The sequence below is a fragment of the Nothobranchius furzeri genome, chromosome 1 (assembly GCF_043380555.1).
Source record: "Nothobranchius furzeri strain GRZ-AD chromosome 1, NfurGRZ-RIMD1, whole genome shotgun sequence".
Taxonomy (NCBI): domain Eukaryota; kingdom Metazoa; phylum Chordata; class Actinopteri; order Cyprinodontiformes; family Nothobranchiidae; genus Nothobranchius; species Nothobranchius furzeri.
The window spans coordinates 51,031,724-51,057,745 of NC_091741.1; the positions used below are offsets into that span (position 1 = coordinate 51,031,724).

The window sequence follows — 26,022 nt, forward strand, 5'->3', positions numbered from 1 at the left end:
CTCTCACCCTGGATTCTCATGTCAGTTCTCTTGTTCGCTCTTCCTTCTTCCATCTCAGGAACATTGCTAAGCTGAGTCCCATTCTGTCCTCCTCTGAACTTGAGACAGTTCTCCACACCTTCATCTCCTCACGCTTAGACTACTGTAACTCTCTTTTCACGTGTCTGAGCAGAACCTCCCTGAACCATCTACAGGTGGTTCAGAATGCCTGTGCTCAGTTTCTAACTAAGTCCTCCAAACACACCCCCATCACCCCGCTTCTCCTCCAGCTTCATTGAATGCCAGTCAACTTCAGGGTTCATTTCAAGATCCTGGTTCTGGTCTATAGGGCCTTACATGGACAAGCACCATCTTACATTGGTGATCTTCTTAGTCCCTACACCCCCAGCAGGTCCCTGAGGTCCAGTGATCAAAGCCTACTGGTTGTGCAGCACCAGGCTAAAGACCAAAGGAGACAGATCATTTGCTGCTGTGGCCCCCAGACTCTGGAACTCTCTCCCCCTGAGCCTGAGATCAGTGGACTCAGTGGTCTCCTTTAAAAAGCAGCTGAAAACTCACTTGTTCAAAGTGGCTTTTGTATGACCTTCTTCACCACTCTCTCTTTATTCTGTTCTCCCCACTATTCCACCTTCCTCAGGATCCACTGATTTCCCTCTTTCCTGTTCACTCTCTCTTCCTTAACATTTTTTCAATCACAATTGTCTATTTTTGCTCATTTTAAACATATTTTTAACTATTTTCTATTTTTGTTTTAATATTTTTACATTTTTTGTTTTTGTGAAGCGCCTCGTGATTTTATCTTGAGAGGCGCTATGGAATGATATTTTCTTCTTCTTCTTCACAGGAGATTTCCCAAGGTTCCGATGGTCCATGATGAGACAGAGCAAAAAATGCTGCTAAACACTGACACTAAACATCAAAGCTGTGAGATTGTTTCTGAGGGAAATGGAGAAGTGCTCCCTGCAGAGCACATCATGCAGAAAAAGCTTTAAAAGGCTGAAGCATTTGTGACTGACACCATAGATATGTATATAAACACATGTAAAATGTATTTATATACAGATCTTAGTTTAGACGGGGGAGCCGTACCAGCGTAAATAGATGCCAAATTGTGTACTGGCTGCGCAAAATGCGTACAGGTTGGCAGGTCTGCCACCTACCGACGTGGAGTGTGGACTGGCATCAACTTCACATTGCCAGGCTGTATTCAGTTAAGATAAGATAACCTTTATTAGTCCCACAAGTGGGAAATTTGTTTCGTTTACAGCCAAAGTAAAAGTAAAGTAAAAGTTATGCAGCAGAGGGAGAAAACACTAAAATACAAGTTTGATCGTAATGAGATAAAATAAACTCAATACAATAGATAATTTATACCTTAAAAATTGAGTAAAAAATAACCATACTATATACAGCTTAGAAATACAGATGACGCTTCATCTAGCAGTTTTGTTGTCGAGTCTGACAGCAGTGGGGAGGAAAGACCTCCGGAATCTCTCTGTCCCACACCTTGGGTGTTGCAGTCTCCCACTTAAGGAGCTGGTCATAGCTGTCAGTCACCTACATGGGATGGGAGATATTATCCAACAGGGATGACAGTTTAGCTGTCATTCTCCTGTCACTCACCACCTCCACAGGGTCCAGGGGGCATCCTAGAACAGAACTGGCCCTGCGGATCAGTCTGTTCAGCCTCTTACTACCCCCCGCAGAGATGCTGCTGCCCCAGCAGACCACACCATAAAAGATGGCTGAGGCCACCACAGAGTCATAAAAGGTCTTCAGGAGAGGGCCCACAACTCCAAATGACCTCAGTCTCCGTAGTAGGTACAGCCTACTCTGCCCTTTTCTGTACAGGGCATCTGAATTATGAGTCCAGTCCAGTTTATTGTTCAAACGGACCCCGAGATACCTGTAACTGTCCACAGTCTCAATGTCCATGCCCTGTATGCTCAATGGTTGAAGCGAGGAATGCTTATGCCTACAATAGTCTACCACCAGCTCCATAGTGTTGCTGGCATTAATCTGTAGATAGTTCAACTGGCACCAGTCCACAAAATCCTGAGTCAGTCTCCTGTACTCCTTGTCATCCCCATCCTTGATGAGACCTACAATCGCAGAGTCATCAGAGAACTTCTGCAAGAAGCACTGAGTAGAGTTATAGGAGAAGTCCGCAGTATAGATGGTAAAAAGGAACGGAGCCAGAACCGTTCCCTGGGGGGCCCCCGTGCTGCAGACGACACTATCCGACACACAGCCCTGAGTCCTCACATACTGTGGTCGGTCAGAAAGGTAATCCAGAATCCAGGTAGCGAAGTGATGATCCACTCCAGCGTTCACCAGTTTGTCCTTCAGAACCGAGGGAAGAATGGTATTGAAGGCACTGGAGAAGTCAAAAAACATGATCCTCACAGTACTCCCAACAGTCTCCAGGTGAGCGAGCGAGCGATGCAGGAGGTGGATGATCGCATCATCAGCACCAATGCCAGTTTGATAGGCAAACTGAAGCGGGTCCAGTGAAGAGCCCACTAGGCGCCGAAGCCGAACCAGAAACTAATTACTACTGAGAATTAGTACTAGGTGTTCTGCCTCATTTAGGTGAATCAGCCATCATCTTTTCTGGAGTCAAATATATTTTAAAAAACACCATGAGTGCACACATTTTTCAATTTTCTTTAGTTTAATAGCTTGATATAAATAAAATTAGCACAAATACTTACATGTTGGTTTTATTTTGTCCATTTCAGGCCTCAAATTTTAAGTAAAGTGTTGTTTTGAGTGTAAAATTAAAAGGGAAAATGTGACAGCAATCTATGGCTTTTACTGTTAAAGAGACTCGCTTTGGCATCAGGATTCTGGGTTGTGATTAAAATGTAAGTTAAGCAAAAATACAGCAACCTTTACAAAATGACTGTCAAAAATCTTGATAAAAAGCACAATTAGGACTTTGTGATGTAAACAAGTTTCTCTTCAAAAACAAAATAAAAAGGACAAAAATCCCTTCAACATTGCATTTTTTTTGTAGATTAAACTGTTTTTAATCATGTGAGAGAAATGTGTGTTTCCTGGAAACTTCATAACATTAAATAAAAAAAAATAAAAAATAAAGGTGAAAAGGGAAAAGTGCAGCTTAGTAACTTTTTTACACATTTAATACGATCAGTGTTTAATATACAGTGTTTATATTATCATGATTTTCTTTGACTTGCCACGAAGTCTAAAGCGGATATTTTTACAAATTTTGGATTGTTCCTTCTAGATTTATGAATGCATCCTGCTGATCTAGGTGTGCGGACATCAAATTGTCCATAAAAGTGCTAAACTGTTGATGACTAATCTTTTTTTAGTGTAACATCAGAGCAAGTCCTTCTATTGGGTCCATGTGCTTGTGTCCCATTATTTACACGATACTTTGAGCAGGCTTGAACTTAAAATCCCATAATGCGCAGCACCAGCAGCATCGATAACAAAAGGCTTAAAGTGGGCGTGGTCATAGATGCTTTACCTGAAAACAAGGAGGAGGAAACATTTTTGAAACTGATAATATTTGATCAGTCAGTAACTTTTTGAGGTCTTACCCTGAATCCTAATCTTCCGTACGGGGCCGTCTCCACCTTCATAACGGCCACGCACCATCAGCTCAAAATCCCCGAGCTGAGGCATGGGAAAGTCCATGAAGTGCCAGCCAGTGATGTAGACCTTCCCGTAGATGTAGCCCGTCTTTCTAAACATGACCTTGCAAACATCAAACATGGATCATTTAAAATACTTTGCCATACAGACCTGAAAATGTTCCTTTTAGTACTTTTACCAACCTTGTAGTACAGTGGGAAGGATACATTTCCAAACCAGTCATATGGAATGTGATCCCACCACACGTACAACCATTTTCCAGTCCAGCTGATGTAGCGCCACATCCTGGGAGGCTCTGAGGGTGCTGTGGAGGGGTCATTTATCAATATATATGTAATTGTTATTGCACATCTCTTAGTCAGCATTACTGGTCTTACGTGGTCTTTTTGTGAACATCTCACAGTGTTCACCGGGTGGTCCAAGTCCTGCTCCGTTGAAGGCACGGACCTCGATGAGGTAGTGTGAGTCCGGCAGCATGTTCTCCAGCCTGGTCTGGTTAACTTCGGCTGAGACAAAAATCCGATTGGCTCCTGGCTCCGGGTCATCGTACTTTCTCCAGTATTTGACCTGGTGAGCAAAACACAAGAACAGGATTAATGGTAGATTTATGGGAGGCCCAGACTTCATCAATCAACATCATCCTGAGTACACGTCAGCAGCTCATCTGCCTCACTATAAACAGTGTTGGTAGCACACTGCTTTCCCCTCCTAAGGCACCAGATGGTGGACCAGAATCTCCTTGAAGCCGCACAGAAGTATTGCCCCATGGTCTCACGGAACTCTTCCCACGCCCCGGTTTTTGCCTCTGCGACCACCCGAGCCATATTCACCTTGGCCTGCTGGTACCCACCAGCTGCCTCTGGAGTCCCACAGGCCAAAAAGACCTGATAGGACTCTTTCTTCAGCTTGACGGCATCCATAACCATCAGTGTCCACCAGCGGGTTTGGGGATTGCCGCCACGACAGGCACCAATGACCCTGCGGCCACAGTTCTGATCGTTCACTACAAAAATGGACAAACGGGGCCCACTTGGACTCAGTGTCCCCTACCTGCCACAGTTTGGTAGTTATGTCAGAGGTGGGAATTGAAGATCCTTCTAGCAGGAGACTCTGCCAGACATTTTCAGCAGACCCTCACAATACGTTTAGGCCTGCCAGATTTGACCGATATCTTCCCCCACCATCGGAGCCAACTCACCACCAGGTAGTTGCCAGTTGACAGCTCCACCACTCTCTTCACTCGATTGTCCAAGACATGCGGCTGCTGACATATTTTTCATGCCTCTCAATTTTCTAACATAGTATAGCGATAAATATATTATGGAGATAAAAAAGAAAAAATATTTTAAAACTACCATATTGACCCGAATATAGGACAACCCTCCCTTTTATTTATTATTTGATGACTATCAGAACTTTGCTCACACGTTAAATCAAAAGTAAAATTAGGCTTTTATTCACAGACTGCCTCGCTGTGCTCACTGTCACTCTCATACTGCTGCGGTTCCGGCTCCTCCCACAGAACGTCATCCTCACTGCCATCCAATGCATTAGATATGCAGCACTTTTTGTAGCCAGTGATGATGCTCTCTGGTTTTATTTTCACCCCATGCCTGATGGATCAATTCATAAAGCTGATGTACAGCCGTTTATTTTTTATTTTTCCAGATGGTGTGAGTGTATGATCACCATACAGGAGCCACTTGGTGACCTCCTGCGCAGACTATCCTGACAGCATCAGTCAGGTCTCCACGAGCATGTTTCTCTTTTTTTCTGAGAGCGCCGCTCCGTGTTCCCCACACCACTTTCAGTCAGTCTACCACAAGTTCACTCTCCATCCAGCCCTTTTCCTGCGCTCTTACAACAATGCCAGCTGTCACTGGCTCTTTTGGCACAGTTTTGCACTTTAAAATCACATATGGGGGCAACTTTGTCCCGTCTGCCAGGCACGCCACCATGATGGTGACCCGAATTTTTTTCATTTCCAGTTGACTTCACAACAACCGACTTTTCACCTTTTTTGTACACAGTCACAGATGATGGCATGTCAAAAAACACAGGGTCTGGCCAGCGTTACCGATCTGATCAAGGGCGTATGAGTGTTTTTTTTCTCAAGCCATTTACATATTGTAGCTCTGAAAAGACTACAGGTTCCCTTCAAAGTCTGATAGCAAGTGCTGGGCAAGGCTGGTTCTGCGCCGTAATGCAAGAGCAGTTTGGCGCATCATTCTTCTGCACCAGTCGATGCCGGCTTTAAACTCTGTGGGGGATGATAGCTGACGGGAGGGGTGAGAGTTCTGAGACCATGTTTGTTTTAAACTAGCTTGTTTGTTGCAGCTAAGTAGTTCAATTTCTCTTGTACAAGTTATTTTTCTTGCGTTGCTTTAGAACTAAAATGGTATGTGTCCAAAAAAAATGACACTGACCCATTAATATGCTTTCTGATGAGATGGGGAAAGTTTTTACTGGATTCCTAGTATTAAATTTCCTCATTATCATAAATGTATTCTTTTTTATCAAAGGTATTAACACTTTTTTGTAATAATATAATTAATTCGGAGATAATAAGTGCCTAATAAAATAATCCCATTTAAAATGGAACCACATATTTGTACCTGGTAACCCTCAATGTACTGCTGTAGACCTGTTCCAGTGTCTACCACTGGAAGCCACCAAACCACAGCTTCAGTGGAGGACACCGGCCTGGCGTAGACATCTGTTGGAGGCTCTGTGGGTACTGGTTGATATAGAGAGTACAAAAGCAGGGTTGATCAAGGGTGTGCCTGAACTATTAAATGGTAAATTATTTGAAGGATGACTTTGATTTCAAACTGATGGAACAATGAAAATCCTCTCACCATCTCTTGGGTAATAGATGACCTTAGTGAGGCTGTAGGGTCCATCTCCTTTCACATTAAATGACTTGATCTTCACCTGAAACTCTCGTACCTGGAAGTCCTCGTCAGTTGGAACAAAGTAGGTATCTCTGTGAACGTGTCGCCTGGTCTCGGGGTCTGAGATAGTCTCGTACCACCAGTCATAAGCATTGTGAGGCTTGAACGCAACGATGTAGCCAAATTTCTTGCCATAGAAGTACCAGGGCTGGACAGGCTGAGGGTCGGATGTGGAAACAGGTTTGTGTAAAAAAAAAATACAGGCTGAGTGACATAAATTTCCCTTAAGAATGAGACATACTGTGAAGGCACTTACATTCCACGTGATGACGATTTCACCATTTCTCCCTCCGTATCCCGCCACACCAGTGGGAGAAACCACTGGAGCTAAAGTGAATACAATGTGTTATCTCCTTTTCATATAAACCACATGAAACAATCTTGTTTTCCAGTGTCCTTACGGGCATCCCAGGTCTTGATCTTGAGTGAAGGTATACTAGCCTCTCCGGAGCCATATTCATTAGTGGCAATGATCCTGAACTGATACTCCATCCAAGGGTATAAATCTGTTACTTCTGCTCGCTCCCTGGTTCCATCAATGACAGCTGGATCTGAAAGACACAAACGTCCAACAAAAAAGCTAATAAAATGTAAGATCTACCTATAAGTATAAAGAAAAAAGCCTTCACATTCAAAAATGTTCTTTTTTTGGATTAGAAGGTAATTGGAATTCTGTTTTGGTGAAGATGTTTCGCTTCTTATCCAGGAAGCCTTTGAATATGATGTCCACAGTGTGTATCAGGAAAGCGGTTAGATGTCATGTGTAGCAGTTTTAACATGTTTTGTCCACTGTTAGCTAGGATAGTGGGGGTCTCTCTCTGGAGCCTAGGAGAAATTAGATGGAGACGCTCCCAGAGAACTATTGATTATTCACAGCTAAATGCTGATAACACAACTAGTGGCTTTATGGGTGGAGAACTCCTGGCCTGTGAAGGTGCACATGCCAGGTGTGTGTGTGTGTGTTTGTGTGTTAGTTTAAAGACAAAACCACCCCTACTCCTAACAGTGGATTTTCATTCAATGTTCTGTTTGTAATTGTGAGTCTACACTCATCAAAGTTGTCCTGAGTTCAAAGGAGTTGTCTCTCTGTGAAGTTTCTGTCAGTGTGTGCACAAGCTGTGTAAAGCTGCCCAAACTTTCAAGGTTGGTGTGTTAGGAAGAAAATTATTCCTGGGAGACGTCTGGATCTCTGGGGCTTGGAACTAATCCATTCTCTGCGGGCCTTTGGGGGAAGATCTGTGGCCCTTCACACTCACTATTGAACACTCCTATAGAGAAACCTTACATACACAAGCAAGTGTACACACACAGGTCAGTATTTCTTTTACTCTAATCACTGACAGGAGCACAATTCATCAGAACATCACACCACAGGACCGAGAACATCCTCATCAAGAATGAAGAAAGCCCTCAAAACCTGCTGATACCCCACAAAATCTGAAAATTTCGAAGCATCAAAGAATCAGAAGTCAACAGAGGAAGAGATGCCTCATGCTGGCAGAAAATCAGTACTTACTAGTGCTGGCATTCCTCCAGTCATCTTCATACAATGCCCAGAAGTGCCTGGTTTGAATGGTGTAGTAGAGGATGGGGCTGTTGTGTTCAGCTCCCTTTGTCCACAACAGATTCACTGTTGTGTCCCCAATCGCTTCGACTCGGATTACACCAGGAGGCCCAGGAACACCTGAAGATTCACGGACACATGTATCCAAACTGGTACTATAGCTTAATACAGAATGTCAACAGATCTTGTCGGCCACGTCGAACACAAAAACAACAGTTATGCTTAGTTAACATGTAGTTGAAAGCATGTGAACAGACCAACAATTTTGAGGTCAGCATAAGCGGTGTCATCATCCACAACGGTTTGAGCTGTGCAAGTGTAGCGACCTTCATGCCAGATCTGGGCATTGATTATTTTCAAGTCACCAACTCCATCTTCACTCTGACCAATGAGAAACACAACATAAATGAGGCATGCCTAGAAGAAACAGAACCTTTGACTAAACCTTTGAAAATGTCACTGTACCATAACTCGCTCATAGTGTTGCCACTCAGTGTTGAAGTCAATGACCCGAAAGTCTATGGCCCAAATGAATGTGATGTCTAGCATAGGGTCATATGAAGCAGTGCACCTGAGAATCACCTCATCTCCGACCTGAACCTCAGAGTCTTCAGGTGCTACTGTGATGCTGGTAGGCTCTGATGAAATTAAATTTAAAAATTCAGAACATAATCAGTATAATACAACAATTGAACTTGCACTCCTTCTGTCTTGTGGAAATAATTTTGTGAATCTTGCAAACAAACTCTTGATTTGGCCAAAGTGCAGAAACATGCATGCAGAAACTTACCTGTGATGGTTAGATAGCCCGAGCTGTTAGATTTTCCTCTGTCATTCTCAGCATAGCAGGTGTAAAATCCCTCGTCATTTTTGGTGGCATTGAGGATCTCCAAAGTCCCGTCCAACATGACAGAAATGCTAAAAGTAAACCAAATTACACAAAGAACTTGGTGGCACTTAATCCTGATAGATGTTTCTTGTTTCATGTGAAATTTAATCATGCTGACCGTGAACTGTTGTAAAGCAACTCTTTGCCCTTCATCCAGGTGAATCGAGGTTTTGGAGCCGCTCTAGGTTTGCACTCAATCAACACTCGAGCATCTTTGGCACCAAGAAGCTGCTTCTTCACGGGGTTGAGCTCAAATGTTGGCGCACAGGCTAGTGGGAGATTCAAATGATAACTTAGTGTATGCTCTGCAATGTATTTGCTTTTGCAAGTACTCACCAATGACTCGCAGCTCAGCATTGGCATATTTGATGCCCCAATAGTTCTCAGCGATACACTGGTACATCCCTGAGTCATCAAACGTCAGGCTGGAAAACTTCAACTCGTTTTTCCCAAACTGAAAAACATACATTTTAGAGCCGACACCTAAAATTGTGTAATTTTTTACAACAAAAGGGAAAAAAAAGACTACCATGTATCCATTTTTGTACCAGCGGATGAAAGGGAAGGGTTTTCCCGAAGCCACACAGCGCATCGTGTGTTCCGAACCAATGTCTACCTGGGTGTTGTTGATGGTCTCCGCCCATTCAGGAGCAGCTAAAATGTACAAGCAAACACATTACTGTGTGCATCTTCCAAAAGACACTTTCAAACACAGTTTCACGTACATTCCACATAAAGCCAGCCCTTGTGCCAGTCCTTTCCTTTAGTGTTGATGGCTTCGCAATCATATCCTCCGACGTCTTCGTACTGAACATTGTACAGATGAAGCACCGCACCTGATTCGCTGATTTCATGATTTGCAGGAAGGTCAGTGGCATCCACTTTCCTCCATACGATATGAGGGATGGGACTGAATATACAGAAAGGTACAGTAGTTGATACGATCAAAAATCTTGAAAGCAAGTGCATTCATGTACCAAGTTTACCAATGTACCAAAAATATATTGGCTTCACTGATACGTTTAAATATGCAAATATCTGATTGTTTTTAACACAATACCAACAGGATGCATAACCAACAAAAGGCAAATTAAACATAGCTACCTATTGTTTTAGTGTGTCTTCTGCAAAAGCATTTTTTAAGTAGAAAGGTATATTTTAAACTATCCCTTCAACAATCTAAAGGGGTTCAAATGAAGGCGACTGGACTTCTTTGGTTTCTTGAAGACATTCCGCTTCTCATTTTTGTCAATTCTGACTGGAAGCTTAAAAATTGTAGCCGTCTATTGTTGCTTAACAAGCTGAAACTACCTATGAATACCATTCCTCCCTACCCCCTGAAGAGTTGTTGGGAGTCATTAGGCTTTATTGTGTTAAAATGGTTGTTTTGATCAGATGCAGGAGGGTGTGACCTAGACTGAAAACAGTTTTGGATTTGGGTTCAGAGCTGCACTATAGGTGCTGGAAAGGGGAAACCTGTGGCCTGTGCTGGAAAGGGGAAACCTGTGGCCTCCTCCTCTGTTTAATGCAGGGTTTTCCAGTTTGACATAGACGGCTTCCTTTACTCCTCTCTGAAACCATCTATCTTCTCTGTACAGAATGTGTACTTTGTCATATTCAAAGTGTGTCCCTTGTCCTTCAGGTATAAGTGGACTGCAGAGTCTTGACCTGAAGAAACAGCACTCCTGTGTTGTGCTATATGGTTGTGCAATTGTTGTTTAGTTTCCCCTAAAGGTCTTAACAATCATTCCCACATAAAAGAGGTTAACGACTCTAACAACTTCACAGGAGTAGGAATGAGGGGTATTCATAAGTAGTTTCTGCTTGTTACGCAACAATCGACAGCTACAGTTTATAAGCTTGACTCTCCCATATTCCAGTCAGAATTGTCAAAGCTCCTCGGATGAGAAGCGAAACATCTTCAAGAAACCAATGAAGTCCAGTTGTCTTCATTCGAGCCCCTTATTATTACCATGGATCACCAACAAAATTACCCAGTTTAGGGTTTTCTCTAATGCGCTACCTACATATCTCAAAGGGCTTCAAATCTTGTGATTTTCACTTGATTTCATGGTCAATATTCTTTTGAAGGGTTCAAAATTCTGTCAAAGTTTGACTGAGTTTATGAAAACTTACTTTCCAAGAGCAAAGCACTCCAGTGTGATATTAGAGGCCAGCATGGCAGTAGTGTCTGGAAACTTCACTCTGATGTCTGCTGGATATTTTTTCTCCTCACCTGAGACAAAAAACTTTTAAGTACAATGAAAATAAAACAAAGTATTTTTATACCAGCTTTCAGTTGACTAACCATCATCAGGTGGTAAAGGGATGAGAGGGATGAACTTTGAGTAGACGCTCTTCCCTAAAATGGGACTAGAAACAAAGCATGAGTAGTTTCCTGCATCCTGAGCTTCCACCTTGGCGATGTACAGGTTCCCCGTATTCTGAGAGACAAACCGACGACGGTCTGTTCGCAGGAAAACTGGAAACTCATTGTAGATCCACTGATAAGTCACTTCCTCTGAAAACGAGATTAAAAAAGTTAAACAGGCATAAGAATATTTTTTTCTTTGTATATTAGACGTTAAATGTCAAAAAAGCTATGGACTGATCTTGTGGTAAATGTGAGACATTGTCAGTTCTACTGAAGGCTGATGAAGACAAGAGAATCTGCACGTACCAGGCCAGACCTTTGGAGGGACACACAACAGAACGGCCCCCTGTCCTTCTTTCACATACACTGGTTCTCTCTCGTCGTCAGGAAATGCCTCGATAACTACGCGTTGAAGATGAAAAGAATTGATTTTAGGAAATAAATGGCCTGTATTTGATATAGCGCCTTCTAGAGTCATGGAACCCCTCAAGGCACTTTACAACACAGTCATTCACCCATTCACACACACTTTCACATGCTGGTGGGGATGAGCTACGATGTAGCCACAGCTGCCCTGGGGCGCACTGACAGAGGCGAGGTTGCCGAGCACTGGCGCCACCAGTCCCTCCGACTACCACCAGCAGGCAACGTGGGTTAAGTGTCTTGCCCAAGGACACAACGACAGTGACAGACTGAGGGGAGCTCGAACCTGCAACCATCCGATTACGGGGCGAGCACTTAACTCCTGTGCCACCGTCGCCCCATCTTATTTTGTCGCTTATCTTATTTTTCACACTGTAACAAATGTTATGTTTTCACAAGCAATTTGTCTAAAATAAAAATAATAAACGGATTAAAATAAAATTTTATCACCATCACCAGTGACATACATCACTGTCGACATGGTGCATTTGCTTTCAAAGTCCTTTGGGTACTGAATTAAAGAATTAAATATTAACAAATGACAATCATATTAAAAATAGCAAAAAAGGAAAAAAAAACAACTGCAATTATTTGAGCTATAGTACAAGCCAAAAGTTTGGACACATCTTCTCATTCAATGTGTTGTCTTTATTTTCATTGGGAGATTCTCACTGAAGGCATCAAAACTAATGAACACATGTGGAGTTATGTACTTAACCAAAACAGGTGAAATAACTGAAAAACGTATTTTATATTCTATTTTCTCCAAAACGGCCACCCTTTGCTCTGATTACTGATTTACACACTCTTGGCATTATCTTAATGAGCTTCAAGAGGAAGTCACCTGAAATGGTTTTCCAACAGGCTTGAAGGAGTTCCCAGAGGTGTTTAGCACTTGTTGGCCCCTTAGTCATGGTCATGGTCATGAAAATAAAGACATTGAATGAGAAGTTGTCCAGACTTTTGGCCTGTTCTGTATGAAATGTTAAGCTGTCTTCAACTTTGTAATTGGTCTGTCATCCTGCTTTATTTGTGAAAAGTAATCACAGTGCTGTTTGGTATCTGGGTGTGTACCACACTGAGCATGGACCAAAGACAGCTATGGCCAGAGTTGTCTCAGGGGATTAGAAAGATATTCATCATCAACCGCTTGATGTATCTGTGATTAAATTTTGAAGTATTTAGGATGCTAAAATCCACAGGACTGTAAATAACACCAAGAGGAAAAATGCTGACAAAGAACCCAAAAGTATCTTTCAAAGAGGTGACCTTTAGATCACAGGCTGTTTGAGCCAAAGTGGGTCCAAAGGAAGAGAACTGAGCAGGACACCAATGATGTTGACACCATTGTTGAAAGCAAATCATGAAAAAGGAATTTGCCTAAATAACACATCACAAAGGAAAATGTCTTTTGAAAAGAGAAGACAAAACTAGAGCTTTTTGGCACCGCTGGAGATAGGCACCACACCCCCCGCGACCCTACATGGACAAGTAGGTTAGGACAGTGGATGGATGGATGGATGGAGCTTTTTGTCAAAACAAGCAACAAGAACTCTACAATAACATATTTCAAAATTAAGCAAAGAAAGAAAAGACCACTGTGTGTGTTTAGGGAGATGGAGGGAGCTCTGTTCCGTTGGCTGCTTTGTTGCATCTTATACAGGGTGTCCTGAATCTGTTCAAGGTCCAGTTAAATCTAAAGACTGAGACAATACTGCAGCGCCGGGTTTTGTAATTCAATACCAGTAGGCCAAAAGCTCCAGAGTTGTTCAAAGCGGAATTAGGCAGTTTTGACTTGTTTTTAGCACCCCCAAGTGCACGTAAGTAGAACTCTCCTTGCTGTGCATTAATTTTTTTAACTCCTTACACCCGGAACATACCAGCTGTGAAGCATCGTGAATTGTATCACTCACGAAATTTGTGCGCTGTCCGCTCCTCCTTTGTTCACGTCAGGTGAGAATTTTCAACGAGCGCTTCTGCTCACTATTACTGTTTTCCAAACAGTGTGTGTGTGTGTGTGTGTGTGTGTGTGTGTGTGTGTGTGTGTGTGTGTGTGTGTGTGTGTGTGTGTGTGTGTGTGTATTTGTTCATTTTTATCTCTTTATTTTGTTTAGATACACAAAAATGATCACATTTATCAATCGCGGTTTTATTTTGAAATATTTCTTTTATTTTGTCAAAATTTACCAGCCTGCCTCTTCTGCTTTGGTATGACTTCCTGTCAGAATTGACACTGCTCACTCACAGCTCACGATCAAAATAGAGCTCATGCTGACATGATTGCTGCACGGTGCGTGCCTTCACAGTGCTTTGCAGCACTTCTCAGCTGATGTGACCGAGAGCATGGGCTAACAAGGGCGCCGATTAGAAGCGCTCGTTTCTTCAACGGCGCTTCGCGGCATATTGTTGCGCTTCCGCGTCCGGTATATTCCGGCCATTAATGTCTGAAATGTCTCCCCAGTCTTCATTAATGTCTACAGGAGTGATTCTTCACTAAATTGAACAAATCAGCTGTGTTCATGATCTAAAACATGTAGGAAACATGCTGGAACCAGACTGAGTGCCAGTTGTGCCAGTTATGTCAGCTCCATAAGTCCCAACAGAGCGGCCCAGCCAGTTTGAAGTTGAAAATGGAATATTCTGACCACAAGCGGCAATAGGGGCTGGGTGGCATTTCATTAACCCTGTACAGGGTCATTTTAGCACATACTGGCTCAAGAAATGTATGTAAAACATGAAAATGTTGCTAAGTATCCCTTTAAAGAATCAAAGCCAGTAAACAGAATTTATTTCTTGTACCCTTAAGAAGCCACAGCACCTTTTTGCTTTACTTTAATATGATGAGGTAAAGGCTAACGTTGAGCTAACGATGCTAATGGTGTTTTAGAAGTAAATAGTGCGTTCTAAAGATATCTCTACTTTTTCAATTATCAACAACTTGATATTACAGTGAAAAGTAATGTGTGAAGTGAATTTAGTCAATAATGGTGTTTAACTTTCTATAATATGTCATTCATAATTATAACTGCAGGCTGCAAGATGGTAAAAATCCACACTTACTTTAAAGAGCAAATAGCAGGTACATTTTTTTTCTAATTCATATAAAATTCTGTCCAAAAAATATTTGAACTGCTTTTTGTGGATATTTCATTTTAAAATACACAACAGCTGAGTTTTTCAATTAAAAAGTGGCCTTTCTCAGAAAAGCTTCTAAAAAGGCTCTGTTTTCTGAATCTGAACCTCTGATGTAACCAAAGGGAAAAAGAAGCTAGGCGCTGCCTCAGCTCAGTGTGAGGAGTGGGTAGTTTTAGGGTAGAGAGGTCATGTTAATGAGTGTGTGTTCACTAGTTCTAGATTGTGTTCATTTTGAAAAACTATAGTTTGTGACGGCTGGACCAACTCCAGCCTGTCCAGACTTCAAGTCCACGGATTTCCTGATAAGAGAAACAACGCTTCTATCTCCATGCCTGAGAGTGTTTTGTGCAGCTGAATAAACGGACTTCTGTAGCTCACATCGGTCGGTACCGGGACAGGGAGGTCCGCGCTGGGCTCCAGAGACCCGTGGCGGGGTTTAAAAAATTAAATGCGGATTCCTGGAGCTCGGATCACCATCAGAACCAGATCAGAACCGACCACCAGAAGAGACGCGCAGCTCAGCGGGCCAGTCAAGCTGGTTTCTGAGTCGGATCCAGCTCACAGAAGCCAACATGAGCTCCACAACCGGATGACAGGCGTCTCTCTCCCTCACTCTAAGCGCTAAACTATGTTATGTGAACGGATATTAATGAGTTTGAGACAGCTGACAGACGCTCATTAGTTTATTATTGTCACATATTAATATTATATTAACTGAGCAATGCTATTTTAATTGTCTGGTACATGATAGTAATCTGTACAATGTTATGATGTTAGCACACGAGTTTAAGCCAGCATCGTTATCGCACCTGCTGCTCCCCCGCTGCTTCTCCACAATCTCTCTGCTTTGGCCGATCGTTTCTCCCTCTGGTTTGTCTCTGCTCTCTGGGGCATGCAGCAAACTCATAACTTTATGGTTTTGGTCCATCAGAAGTAGAATTATAATAATAATAATACATTTTATTTCAAAGCGCCTTTCAGGACAACCAAGGTCACTTTACAGAAAACACGTAATAAAATACAATAAAACAAAAATAAAACCCAAACAAGAAAAAACAAAGAGAGAAACAGTTCAATAAAATCAGAGGTTGTAGGCAGATTTAAACATGTGTGTTTTGAGTTTTGATTGGAAAAGGGTAAAACTGTCAATGTTCCTGATGTCTGGGGGAAGTGAGTTCAAGAGACGGGGAGCAGAGCGGCTGAAAGCTCTGCTCCCCATGGTAGCGAGACGGGCAGAAGGAACCGCAATTATCAGCGGAAGCGTCAGCCCTTGTGTCTCAGCCCCTCCAGTGTGAAGACTCTCCGGGGTAAAGACATACGTGTCTACCTGCGCGTGTCCACAGAGCAGGTACACAGAGCAAACAACTCGACCCAGACGCTGCTCCATCAACACCTAGCAAAATGTGCCATTATCCTATACCTGTGATCACTAGCTCCAGAGGAAGGTCACACACAGCAAAACGCTTTCGCAACCTTCAAAACCTCCGCTCACTAAAATCAACTCCCCCCGAAGACATCCACCTGTCTATGGGACTGTGAAACTGCCAATCAGCTGTAAACAAAGCTGACTTCATTACCACATATGCAAACCACCTGTCACTTGATGCACTGGCTCTCACTGAGACCTGGATCAAACCATGTGATAATGCTACCCCATCTGCTCTCTCAGTTAACCACACTGTCTCCCACACTTCACGTGCATCTGGCTGAGGTGGTGGAACGGGCATGTTAATTTCCAATAAATGGATATATAGTCAGTTGCTACCCATCACTAAATACAACTCCTTTGAATACCATGCCATCCAGGTGACTGCACCGAAAAAATTCTTTTTGGTTGTCATATATCGTCAACCAGGTCAACTCAGAGACTTTCTTGATAAACTCGACACCCTGCTTTCCTCCATTCCTTAGCACGACTGTCCCACAATGGTCCTTGGAGACGTGAATATTCACCTGGACAATCCAAGCTCATCAGGATTCCTGTCACTAATGTCATCATTTGATCTAAAACTAGTACAAAGTCCTCCGACTCACAAAGCTGGAAAAGCACTTGACCTCATTTTCACCAGAAACTGTGCCATAGACACAATCTCTGTCATACCGCTGCACCTTTCCGATCATTCCTTCATCCATTTCAGTACGACTCTACAAGGGAGGTCCACTGCTTCCTCCCCAATGGTCTCATTCCGCCGCAACCGCCGCAATCTGGCACCCAACTACTTCTCCCCTCTTGTTGCCTCCACTCTTCCATCTCCCAGCACATTCTCTGCTTATGAAGTGAATGAAGCCACCGAGTCACTCTGCTCCACACTCTGCTCTTGTCTTAATAACTTGTGTCCTTTAGCCACTAGACCTGCTAGATCCTCTCAGTCGCACCCTTGGCTAAATGATACCCTCCGGGCTCTACGCACCAATCTTAGAGCTGCGGAACAGAAATGGCGCAAAAACAAAAGATCCTGGTGATCTATTGAAATTTCAGGAATTACTTTCCTCATTCTCTTCCAGCATCACTGATGCAAAGAAAGCGTTCTACACTGACAAAATTCTCAGCTCTACTGACTCTCAGAAACTATTTTCAACATTCAAAACTCTGCTCGCCCCTCCATCTCCACCTCCTACCAAAAATCTATCAGCTGACACCTTTGCCTCATTCTTCACTGACAAAATGGCAGCTATAAGCAAACAGTTTACTCAACTGGCCACTCCTGAACATTCACTACCACAAACTCCTTCAAGCCCAACCATCTCAGGCCCTACTCCTTCATTTTCCTCTTTTTCCCCAGTCACTGAGGACTGTGTGTCCAAGCTTCTCACATGCAGCCGCCCTACCACATGCCCACTTGATCCCATTCCGACTAAGCTGCTCCAAGCTATTGCTCCTACAGTAGCCACAGCAGTCACACATGTGAGCAACGCATCACTGACATCCGGTACATTTCCCAGCTCTCTCAAGCATGCTCAGGTTAAACCGCTGCTAAAGAAACAATCTCTTCCTCCAAATCATGTGGAGAACTACCGACCTATCTCTCTCCTCCCTTTTCTGTCCAAAATCATTGAAAGGGTGGCTTTCAAGCAGATCACAGAATACCTCTCACACAACTGTCTGCTTGATCCTTACCAATCTGGGTTCAAAAAGGGCCACTCCACTGAAACTGCTCTGTTAGCAGTGACTGAATCCTTAAAAGAAGATAGAGCAACAGGCAAATCCTCAGTGCTTATCCTGCTCGACTTATCGGCTGCATTTGACACTGTCAACCATGGCTTCCTTTTGTCCACACTCTCTACCATGGGCATCACAGAGAAAGCACACGCCTGGTTTGAATCATACCTCACAGGACGATCATTCAGTGTATCTTGGCTTGGACAATCCTCTACCGTGCACCATCTTGCCACAGGAGTCCCCCAGGGCTCTGTACTAGGACCTCTTGTCTTTGCCATATACAACACCTCACTGGGTGAGATCATTCGATCACATGGCTTCTCCTACCACTGCTATGCAGACGACACCCAGCTCTATCTGTCATTTCCACCGGACGACCACACTGTCTCCGCACGAATATCAAACTGTCTCTCTGAGATATCAAAATGGATGAAATCCCACCATCTCCAACTCAACCTCTCTAAAACTGAATTACTTGTCATCCCAGCAAAACCATCCATCCATACAGCACAATATCTTGATCCAAAATGAATTCCTATCTATGGCTCCTTCAAAGGCAGTTTGAAATCTGGGTGTTATGATTGATGAACACCTGACCTTTAAAGATCATGTTGCCTCTGTTGCACGTTCATGCCGCTTTGCGCTGTATAACATACGAAAGATCAGACCATACCTAACACAACATGCCACCCAGCTCCTGGTGCAATCTACTGTCATCTCCCGCCTTGATTACTGCAATGCCCTTCTAACTGGTCTTCCAGGCAGTACTGTGAGACCTCACAGGTCCAGAACGAAGCGGCACGTCTGGTCTTCAATCAGCCAGAAAGAGCACACGTCACCCCTCTGTTCATTGAGCTCCACTGGCTACCGCTAGCAGCACGCATCAAATTCAAATTGCTAACACTAGCATACAAAGTCCAAGATGGTACGGCTCCCATCTACCTGAACCCTCTAGCAAAGGCTTACGTCTCGGCCCGGCCGTTCCGGTCATCACAGGATCGTCGGCTAGCAGTGCCTACACCACGCTCAGGACAATCCAGACTTTTCTCATGCATCATTCCACAAATGTGGAATGACCTTCCAAGCACTCCCAGAACAGGGGCTTCCTTTTCAATTTTCAAGAAACTCCTGAAGACCCTGCTCTACAGAGAGCATCTTCTTAACTAGCACCTTGCCTGCACCCGTCCCCCCTCTCTACTGTCCATTCCTTGTTCCCTACTCTCCATGACTGATGTCAATGTTGTTGTTGTTATTGTTGTTAGCCTCAAGGGCAATATGCCGATTATCACTTGTAAGTCGCTTTGGACAAAAGTGTCTGCTAAATGCATAAACATAAACATAATTATAAATATTTTAAGTTTCCTCTGTGTCAGAGCCGCATTAGAATCCATACTTTTCACTGGATTAAGCTAACAGGACTCCATCAGCTGATGTCACATGGTTTGGCAAAAAAATAAATAAAAAACATTTTTCTCACAAAAATGACTCTAATAGCCTAAATAATTTATGCATGTGTAAATTTTTTAAAAAGAGTTTCTATCACGTATCTCTAAATATTGATTCATGGGAGGCTCTAACTTGCTATTTACTTTCTATCGTAATAAGTATAGTAATTGCTCCCAAATGGAAAACACCCTAGAGTGCTAACACCAGATATGACCAGATTATCAACTTGCCATGTATTGTATGCCTATCATCTAGAATCTTCTAGTGCTGATCCGTAACTGGCAACTGCCATGAAACTCATGGAGCAGGAATGAGAAAAGGACTTCTAGTTTAGAAAATTGGACTGCAGTACCCAAATTTGACCACAGGACGTCGTTCTTCCTTTTTTCATACATATTACCCCTTTAAGACTTCCTTTTTGTTAAAACTGAGCATTAATTAGGGTTATCTTGACTCATCTTTTTAGTTATGCTGCAGTAGGCTTAGACTGTTGGAGGACACTTGCTTTTTGGTACTGTGTTGTGCTTTTCTAAATCAGTGTAAAAGCTATAAAATGCTCACATCCAAACTTGACCCTAGCATCTTTGCTGAGGACAGTGCCATAGATATTTCTGGCCACACACGTGTATGTCCCAGCATGCTTCTTGGTGGGATTGGTAATCACCAGGTTCCCTCCAACTAGGCTGTAGTGCTCATTTGGTTGCTCCTTCAGCTTGACTTCCCAGTTATCGTGACGCCAACTATTAAAAAAAAAATAAAAAAATAAACAACCATCACATTAAACAGAATAAGTGAATACTGTTTAGGTATATTTACTTTCCTGACCTGTAAAAAGCTGGCGGGTTTGCACGTGCCCTGCAGTTCATGGAGATTCTCTTATCGGGAGAGTCATCAGAGTAGACCACATCCACAGGCTCTTCTTCGAATATGGGGCCATAACCAGTAGCCTCCTCTGACAGATTTGAGCAAAAAGAAGTTAGCGTATTTGAAAAAAGAAACAAAATTTGCCCTGCTGCTTTATTTGTCCAACAATTGAGCTCACCTCCATATATCCTTGGCTCACGGAACAGGACCGCCACTAAACAAGACAAACCGCCATGTCAGAACGGGCCTTACATTAGCTTATCACTTGGAGAGAGCAGGTGGTTTGAGCTCACCTGTGACGGAAGTGTAGGAGGAGAAGCTCAGCAGCAATAGAGCTGTGAAAGCCATGGCTGTTAGCAGAATGAATCTCACAACCCACAAGAGTTAGATGGATGGACAGAAGGACACCAAGGAGAAGTCATTGAGCAGAGCATGAATCGGAGAGGGCTGAGAGAGGGAAAATCACAAGTTAGTTTAATTCACTCATCTAGTTTGCATCAAGATGTCCTGAATGAGCTGGACTTCTTGTTCATTTAAAAGATTCAGTGACTCAGCACAAATGAGAGAGAGAGAGAGAGAGAGAGAGAGAGAGAGAGAGAGAGAGACAGAGAGAGAGAGAGAGACAGAGAGAGAGAGAGACAGAGAGAGAGAGACAGAGAGAGAGAGACAGAGAGAGAGAGACAGAGAGAGAGAGAGACAGAGAGAGAGAGAGACAGAGACAGAGAGACAGAGAGACAGAGAGAGAGACAGAGAGACAGAGAGAGAGACAGAGAGAGAGACAGAGAGAGAGAGAGACAGAGAGAGAGAGAGACAGAGACAGAGAGAGAGAGAGAGAGAGAGAGAGAGAGAGAGAGAGAGAGAGAGAGAGAGAGAGAGAGAGAGAGAGAGAGAGAGAGAGAGAGAGAGAGAGAGAGAGAGAGAGAGAGAGAGAGAGAGAGAGAGAGAGAGAGACAGAGAGAGACAGAGAGAGACAGAGAGAGAGAGACAGAGAGAGACAGAGAGAGACAGAGAGAGACAGAGAGAGAGAGACAGAGAGAGACAGAGAGAGAGAGACAGACAGACAGACAGACAGACAGACAGACAGACAGACAGACAGACAGACAGACAGACAGACAGACAGACAGACAGACAGACAGACAGACAGACAGACAGACAGAGAGACAGAGAAAAAAAACACTGACACACCAAACCCCAGAGCTGGGCTGTCTGCTTGCACGATAACAGAAAGTCTGCAGCAGCCAGATGTGTCCTGCTGTGCACTCACAAGTGTCACCTCTGCAGGATGACTTTGCACTGCTGCTGCGTGCAGCTGCAGCCACATGGGATGTAAAAGGAAACAAGAGACAGCAATAGGAAAGAACCAGACAGGAAAATAGATATAAATAGAACAAACTGATAGGCCAATAGGATGAGCTCAGGTGTGGGAGGGGGCATGCCAAAAAGTCTGGGGGTAACTGATGCTACACTCACTGCATAAATACATAACTGCATTTATTATTGCAAAAAAATGTGTTTTTAGCTCTTACTGATGAAACAGACCTCAAGATGTGTTTGATGATTGAATAAAAATAATAAATGAATCACAGTTTTGGGCTTTGCTGTTTCATTTTCAAATTTAGATTTTCTTTATGAGAGAAAAAATGTTTTAACTATTTTCTGGAGTTTTGGGTTCTGTGTGTAATTTACTTTAGTCCCTGTGCCTTTTGGGTCTTTCCTCATAACCGTCACCTGTCCTTTATCTGCACATCATCCAACTGTTTTCTCATCTTAGTAACCAGACCTCCCTGTAGAGATAGCCCTCAGTTTCATCAAAACATTGTAAAATGTTGTCCCCCGTGTTTAACTTCTGTTCATCTCCTTATGGAAGGTTTGCACCGTCGACTTATTTTGTTGTTTATTCATAACTCTTTGATGACAAATTAGGTCTTCTTCAAGGATGCCCTAAAGTTAACTGGAGAAAAATTCTAAATAAAAAAAATTTAAAAGAGAAAGTAGGTGTTTGAATTTAAAAAGTTAAACATTGATCTGTTAATATCAGAATTTTAAAGCCTTACATTATTCTAACCTATATTGCCACCAATAAATAAAAAAAACATAAACTAATGGTTTTATTTTGCTTTAATGTAAGTTTCTGGGGTGAGGACATTGATGGTTTAAAGTATTTTAGTGTTTTCAGTTCCTCTTTGTCCAAGTCTTCATTCTGGGTCCTTTTATGTTTTCTTTGTTACAGAACGAACAAACTGTTTAAAATAAACAAACTTAATCCGCCAAGGCTGCCCTTTGTCACGATTCTGTTCATAACCTTTATGGACAGGATTTCCAGGTGCAGCCGAGGCGTTGAGGACATCCATTTTGGTGGCCTGAGGACCAGGTCTGCTTTTTGCAGATGATGAAGTCCTGTTGACTTCATCAGGCCAAGATCTCCAGCTTTCACTGGAACAGTTCACAACTGAGTGAGAAGCAGCTGGAATGAGAATCAGCTCCTCTAAATTTGAAACCATGGACTTGAGTCAGAAAAAGATAGAACACCTTCTCCAGGTCAGGGACGAGTTCCTGCCTCAAGTGGAGGAGTTTAAGTATCTCGGGTCTTGTTCACAAGTGAGGGAAAGATGGAGTGCGACATCGACAGGCGGATGAATTGGTGCTGCATATAAAGTGATGGAGCATCGTACTGATCTGTCCTGGTGAAGAAAAAGCTGAGCCAGAACACAAAGTTCTCAATTTACCGGTCGATCTATGTTCCTACCCTCACCTATGGTCACATGCTTTGGGTAGTGACCGAAAAAACGAGATAGTGAATGCAAGCATCCGAAATGAGTTTTCTCCTCAGGGTGGCTGGGTTCTCCCTTAGAGATAGGGTGACATGCTCGGTCATCTGGGAGGGGCTTGGAGTAGACCTGCTGCTCCTCCACATCAGCAGGAGCCAGTTGAGGTGGCTTCTAGTTAGGATGCCTCCTGGACGCCTCCCTGGTGAGGTTTTCCAGGCATGTCCAACCAGGAGAAGACCTAGAGGAAGACCCTTGCTGGAGGGAATATGTCTCTCAGCTCGCTAGGGAATGCTGACATTGGGAGAGGGAAGTCTGGATCTCTCTGCTTAGGCTACTGCCCCCACGACCCGACCTCGGATAACCGGATGAAAATGGATGGATCCCCTCATCAATAAACAAGTGTATGTCTCCAGTAAAAATTCAGGCTTGTTTCTTTTATACAAAAAGAACAGAAAAACATTGATGACTTGACTTTTAAAGTATTTCCCTCTGAGTATGCAACAGAAAGATGTGAGGTTACAACAGAATAGCACAACTTGAGCATTCATTCATTCATTCATTCATTCATCAGTTTGAGCAAATGAGTAAATAGGTCCTGAGTCTAAACAACTTACGGGACAGAGGTTTTCCTCACTTCATTCAGTTTGCTAAACAAAATGCATTTAGGTATCATTTCAAACCACTGGCGTTAAGCTCATGTAAGAAATGTGTTGTCATGTTTTATTCTTTGCTGATTTAATTGAAAATGAAGTAGTGTCTGAAGAGTTGAGTTTTCGACAGTAAATCTAATGTTTAATGTTTGGAATCAAATTTAACCCCAAAGACAGCTCAGCTCGTTAATGAGATCAACATAATTTTCTCCTAGTCATGCTTACATCCAGCAGCAGCAAGGTACCGCACAGTCATTTCCATATGGGGGGGGTGAAACAGCCATTTATAAGCCTGACAGAGGGTGTGTGTGACCAGAGCTATCCACCCGACACAGATCTATTCCACATGCAGACTGCAGCACTGACTCCTAATGGACAATCCTGATGACTCAACACTTATGCTGCTACAGTCCTCAACTACTGGATGCATATGTTGTGCTTCTGTTGCTAAATCAGTATGTCCTCTGCATATCTTTGAGATGCAGTTCAGAAACAAGACAAACCCCTGTCTGATCGAGAGGCACCTCTTGGTCTGATCAGATTTCTCTCAACTCAGTTTAATCCAAACTCAAAGTAAGCTAATTTATTTAAAACTCATCCACAGCTTTATGTATTATAACTGTGATTCTGGTCAATTCACTTGATAGTTTTTTGTGTATTCCTCCCTGTTGGTAATCCCATCCTCACATCCTCTCAGGGCAGACTGCTGTAATGTAGGTCAGATGTATTAATCCTTGTGTTTTAGGGACATGGGTGGCAGGATTGATGCTTTCAGCTGTCTCAGTCAGCAGCACTGCATCAATTCAGCATGGGGCTCATTTTTCTTTTGTGTTCCTCAATTACATTCAATCACAACAGAAATTGACAAATGCAGACATCTGAAAGGAGATCTAATCTCGTTGTGTGCAGTCCTAATCATTTATTTATTTATTTTGAATTGTTCAGTTTACATTAGAGAATAGGAGCTGGAGGGAGATCCTTTACAGAAAAACTACAAACTGCATTTTAACCCAAATGAATGCAGGTGATTGATTATGAGAGCCATCCAGCTGCTCTCTCTCTCTCTCGCTCTCTCTGCCCTTGACTCAATTCTGTCACTTTCACCTTGCACCTCCTCCGTCCTCTTTCTGGTTGTTTTTTCAAACTCTAAACTGTTTTCAGAGCCCTACGTTGCGCACAGCATCCTCTAAGCTAACTGCGCAGCTCCTGACATCACCTCATCCTAATGACGACGGAGCTGCACCGGTACTTGCTCTGCATTGCGGTACTTCAGAGCGCCGGTCCACTTCTGCGCCACAGCGCACCCACAACACACCCCAGATGTCCCCCTTCAGCCACAAGACACCGGAAGATCTGCCCCGGTTCGGTTCTTACCTTTGAGGCGGGATGGAACGGGATTAGTCAACACGCTGTCCTCGCGACACTCCTGAACCAGAACCGCATCGCCCCGCGCACTCAGCCCACCCGCCCGACTCGAGCGTCCCGTTCAGGATGAACTTTTCTGTTGGATTTGTGACACGTCATCGACGCTTCGGCTGTGATTGGTCCGTGAGAGAGGGAGGACGAGGAAGCAGGAATACAAGCGCATCCCAGATCTGAGGAGGCATCAGGAAAAATAAATCTGGATTAGACCAGCCCAGAACAATCATTCCTGGGAGAAAAGGATTTAATCACAAACTAAGCCTAGAGCTAAAAGGCTAGAATAGTATAACTCATGGGGAAGCTGCAAAAATGATGTAAACTGAATAAATGTATTTAAACTAATTGTTGTTGGATTATCGACACATGCGTGGCACTGATAATATAAGTTAAAGCTGCAATAGAAAACCAGGAAAAACATGCTTTAAACACAAATCCGGTCACAGAACTTTCAGGCCTCATTGGCAAACATTGGAAAAGAAATGGACCATTCCCATCTGTACCGGGTCGGCCCGGGCCGGGTAGCGTAGGTTGTTTACATATCTGGGTGGCCTGGTATTTTTCCGGGCCAACCAAGGCTCATTCTCAACCCTCTTCTCGAGGGAGTCTGCTTCAGGCCGACCAGGGCCGACACACCCACTGCTGACAGCAAATTCACACCTTCCATTAGAGCAAGCCTCTGATTGGTGGGTAGAATCAGCCCACATGGGCTTAAGACAAGGATGTGTGGAATCAACCGGGCCAGGCTG

At 43.3% G+C, this 26,022-nt stretch overlaps 1 protein-coding gene across 1 annotated transcript; it reads right to left on the minus strand.

The window, feature by feature from the left end:
- Positions 1-2,655: 2,655 nt before the first annotated feature.
- cntn1b (contactin 1b) lies at positions 2,656-25,364 on the minus strand. Its single transcript, XM_015957753.3, has 24 exons — positions 25,229-25,364; positions 20,730-20,883; positions 20,615-20,650; positions 20,398-20,524; positions 20,134-20,312; positions 11,715-11,810; positions 11,343-11,555; positions 11,171-11,270; positions 9,760-9,944; positions 9,564-9,688; positions 9,371-9,488; positions 9,153-9,303; positions 8,936-9,063; positions 8,611-8,783; positions 8,403-8,526; positions 8,098-8,265; positions 6,983-7,132; positions 6,838-6,908; positions 6,486-6,738; positions 6,243-6,364; positions 4,005-4,194; positions 3,810-3,931; positions 3,573-3,729; positions 2,656-3,499 (listed from the first exon to the last, which is right to left on the minus strand). Exons 2-24 carry the CDS (start codon positions 20,782-20,784, stop codon positions 3,423-3,425), a joined length of 3,120 nt encoding a protein of 1,039 aa, XP_015813239.1. The 5' UTR covers positions 20,785-20,883; positions 25,229-25,364; the 3' UTR covers positions 2,656-3,422.
- Positions 25,365-26,022: the final 658 nt, after the last annotated feature.

Excerpts from the sequence above, each read along its gene's own strand:
- cntn1b (XM_015957753.3), bottom strand. The coding sequence starts at position 20,784 with ATGGCTTTCACAGCTCTATTGCTGCTGAGCTTCTCCTCCTACACTTCC. Across the intron at positions 9,304-9,370 it reads TGCTGAGCTGCGAGTCATTG|CCTGTGCGCCAACATTTGAG; the intron begins GTGAGTACTTGC and ends ATCTCCCACTAG. Across the intron at positions 4,195-6,242 it reads AGTACATTGAGGGTTACCAG|GTCAAATACTGGAGAAAGTA; the intron begins GTACAAATATGT and ends TTTGCTCACCAG.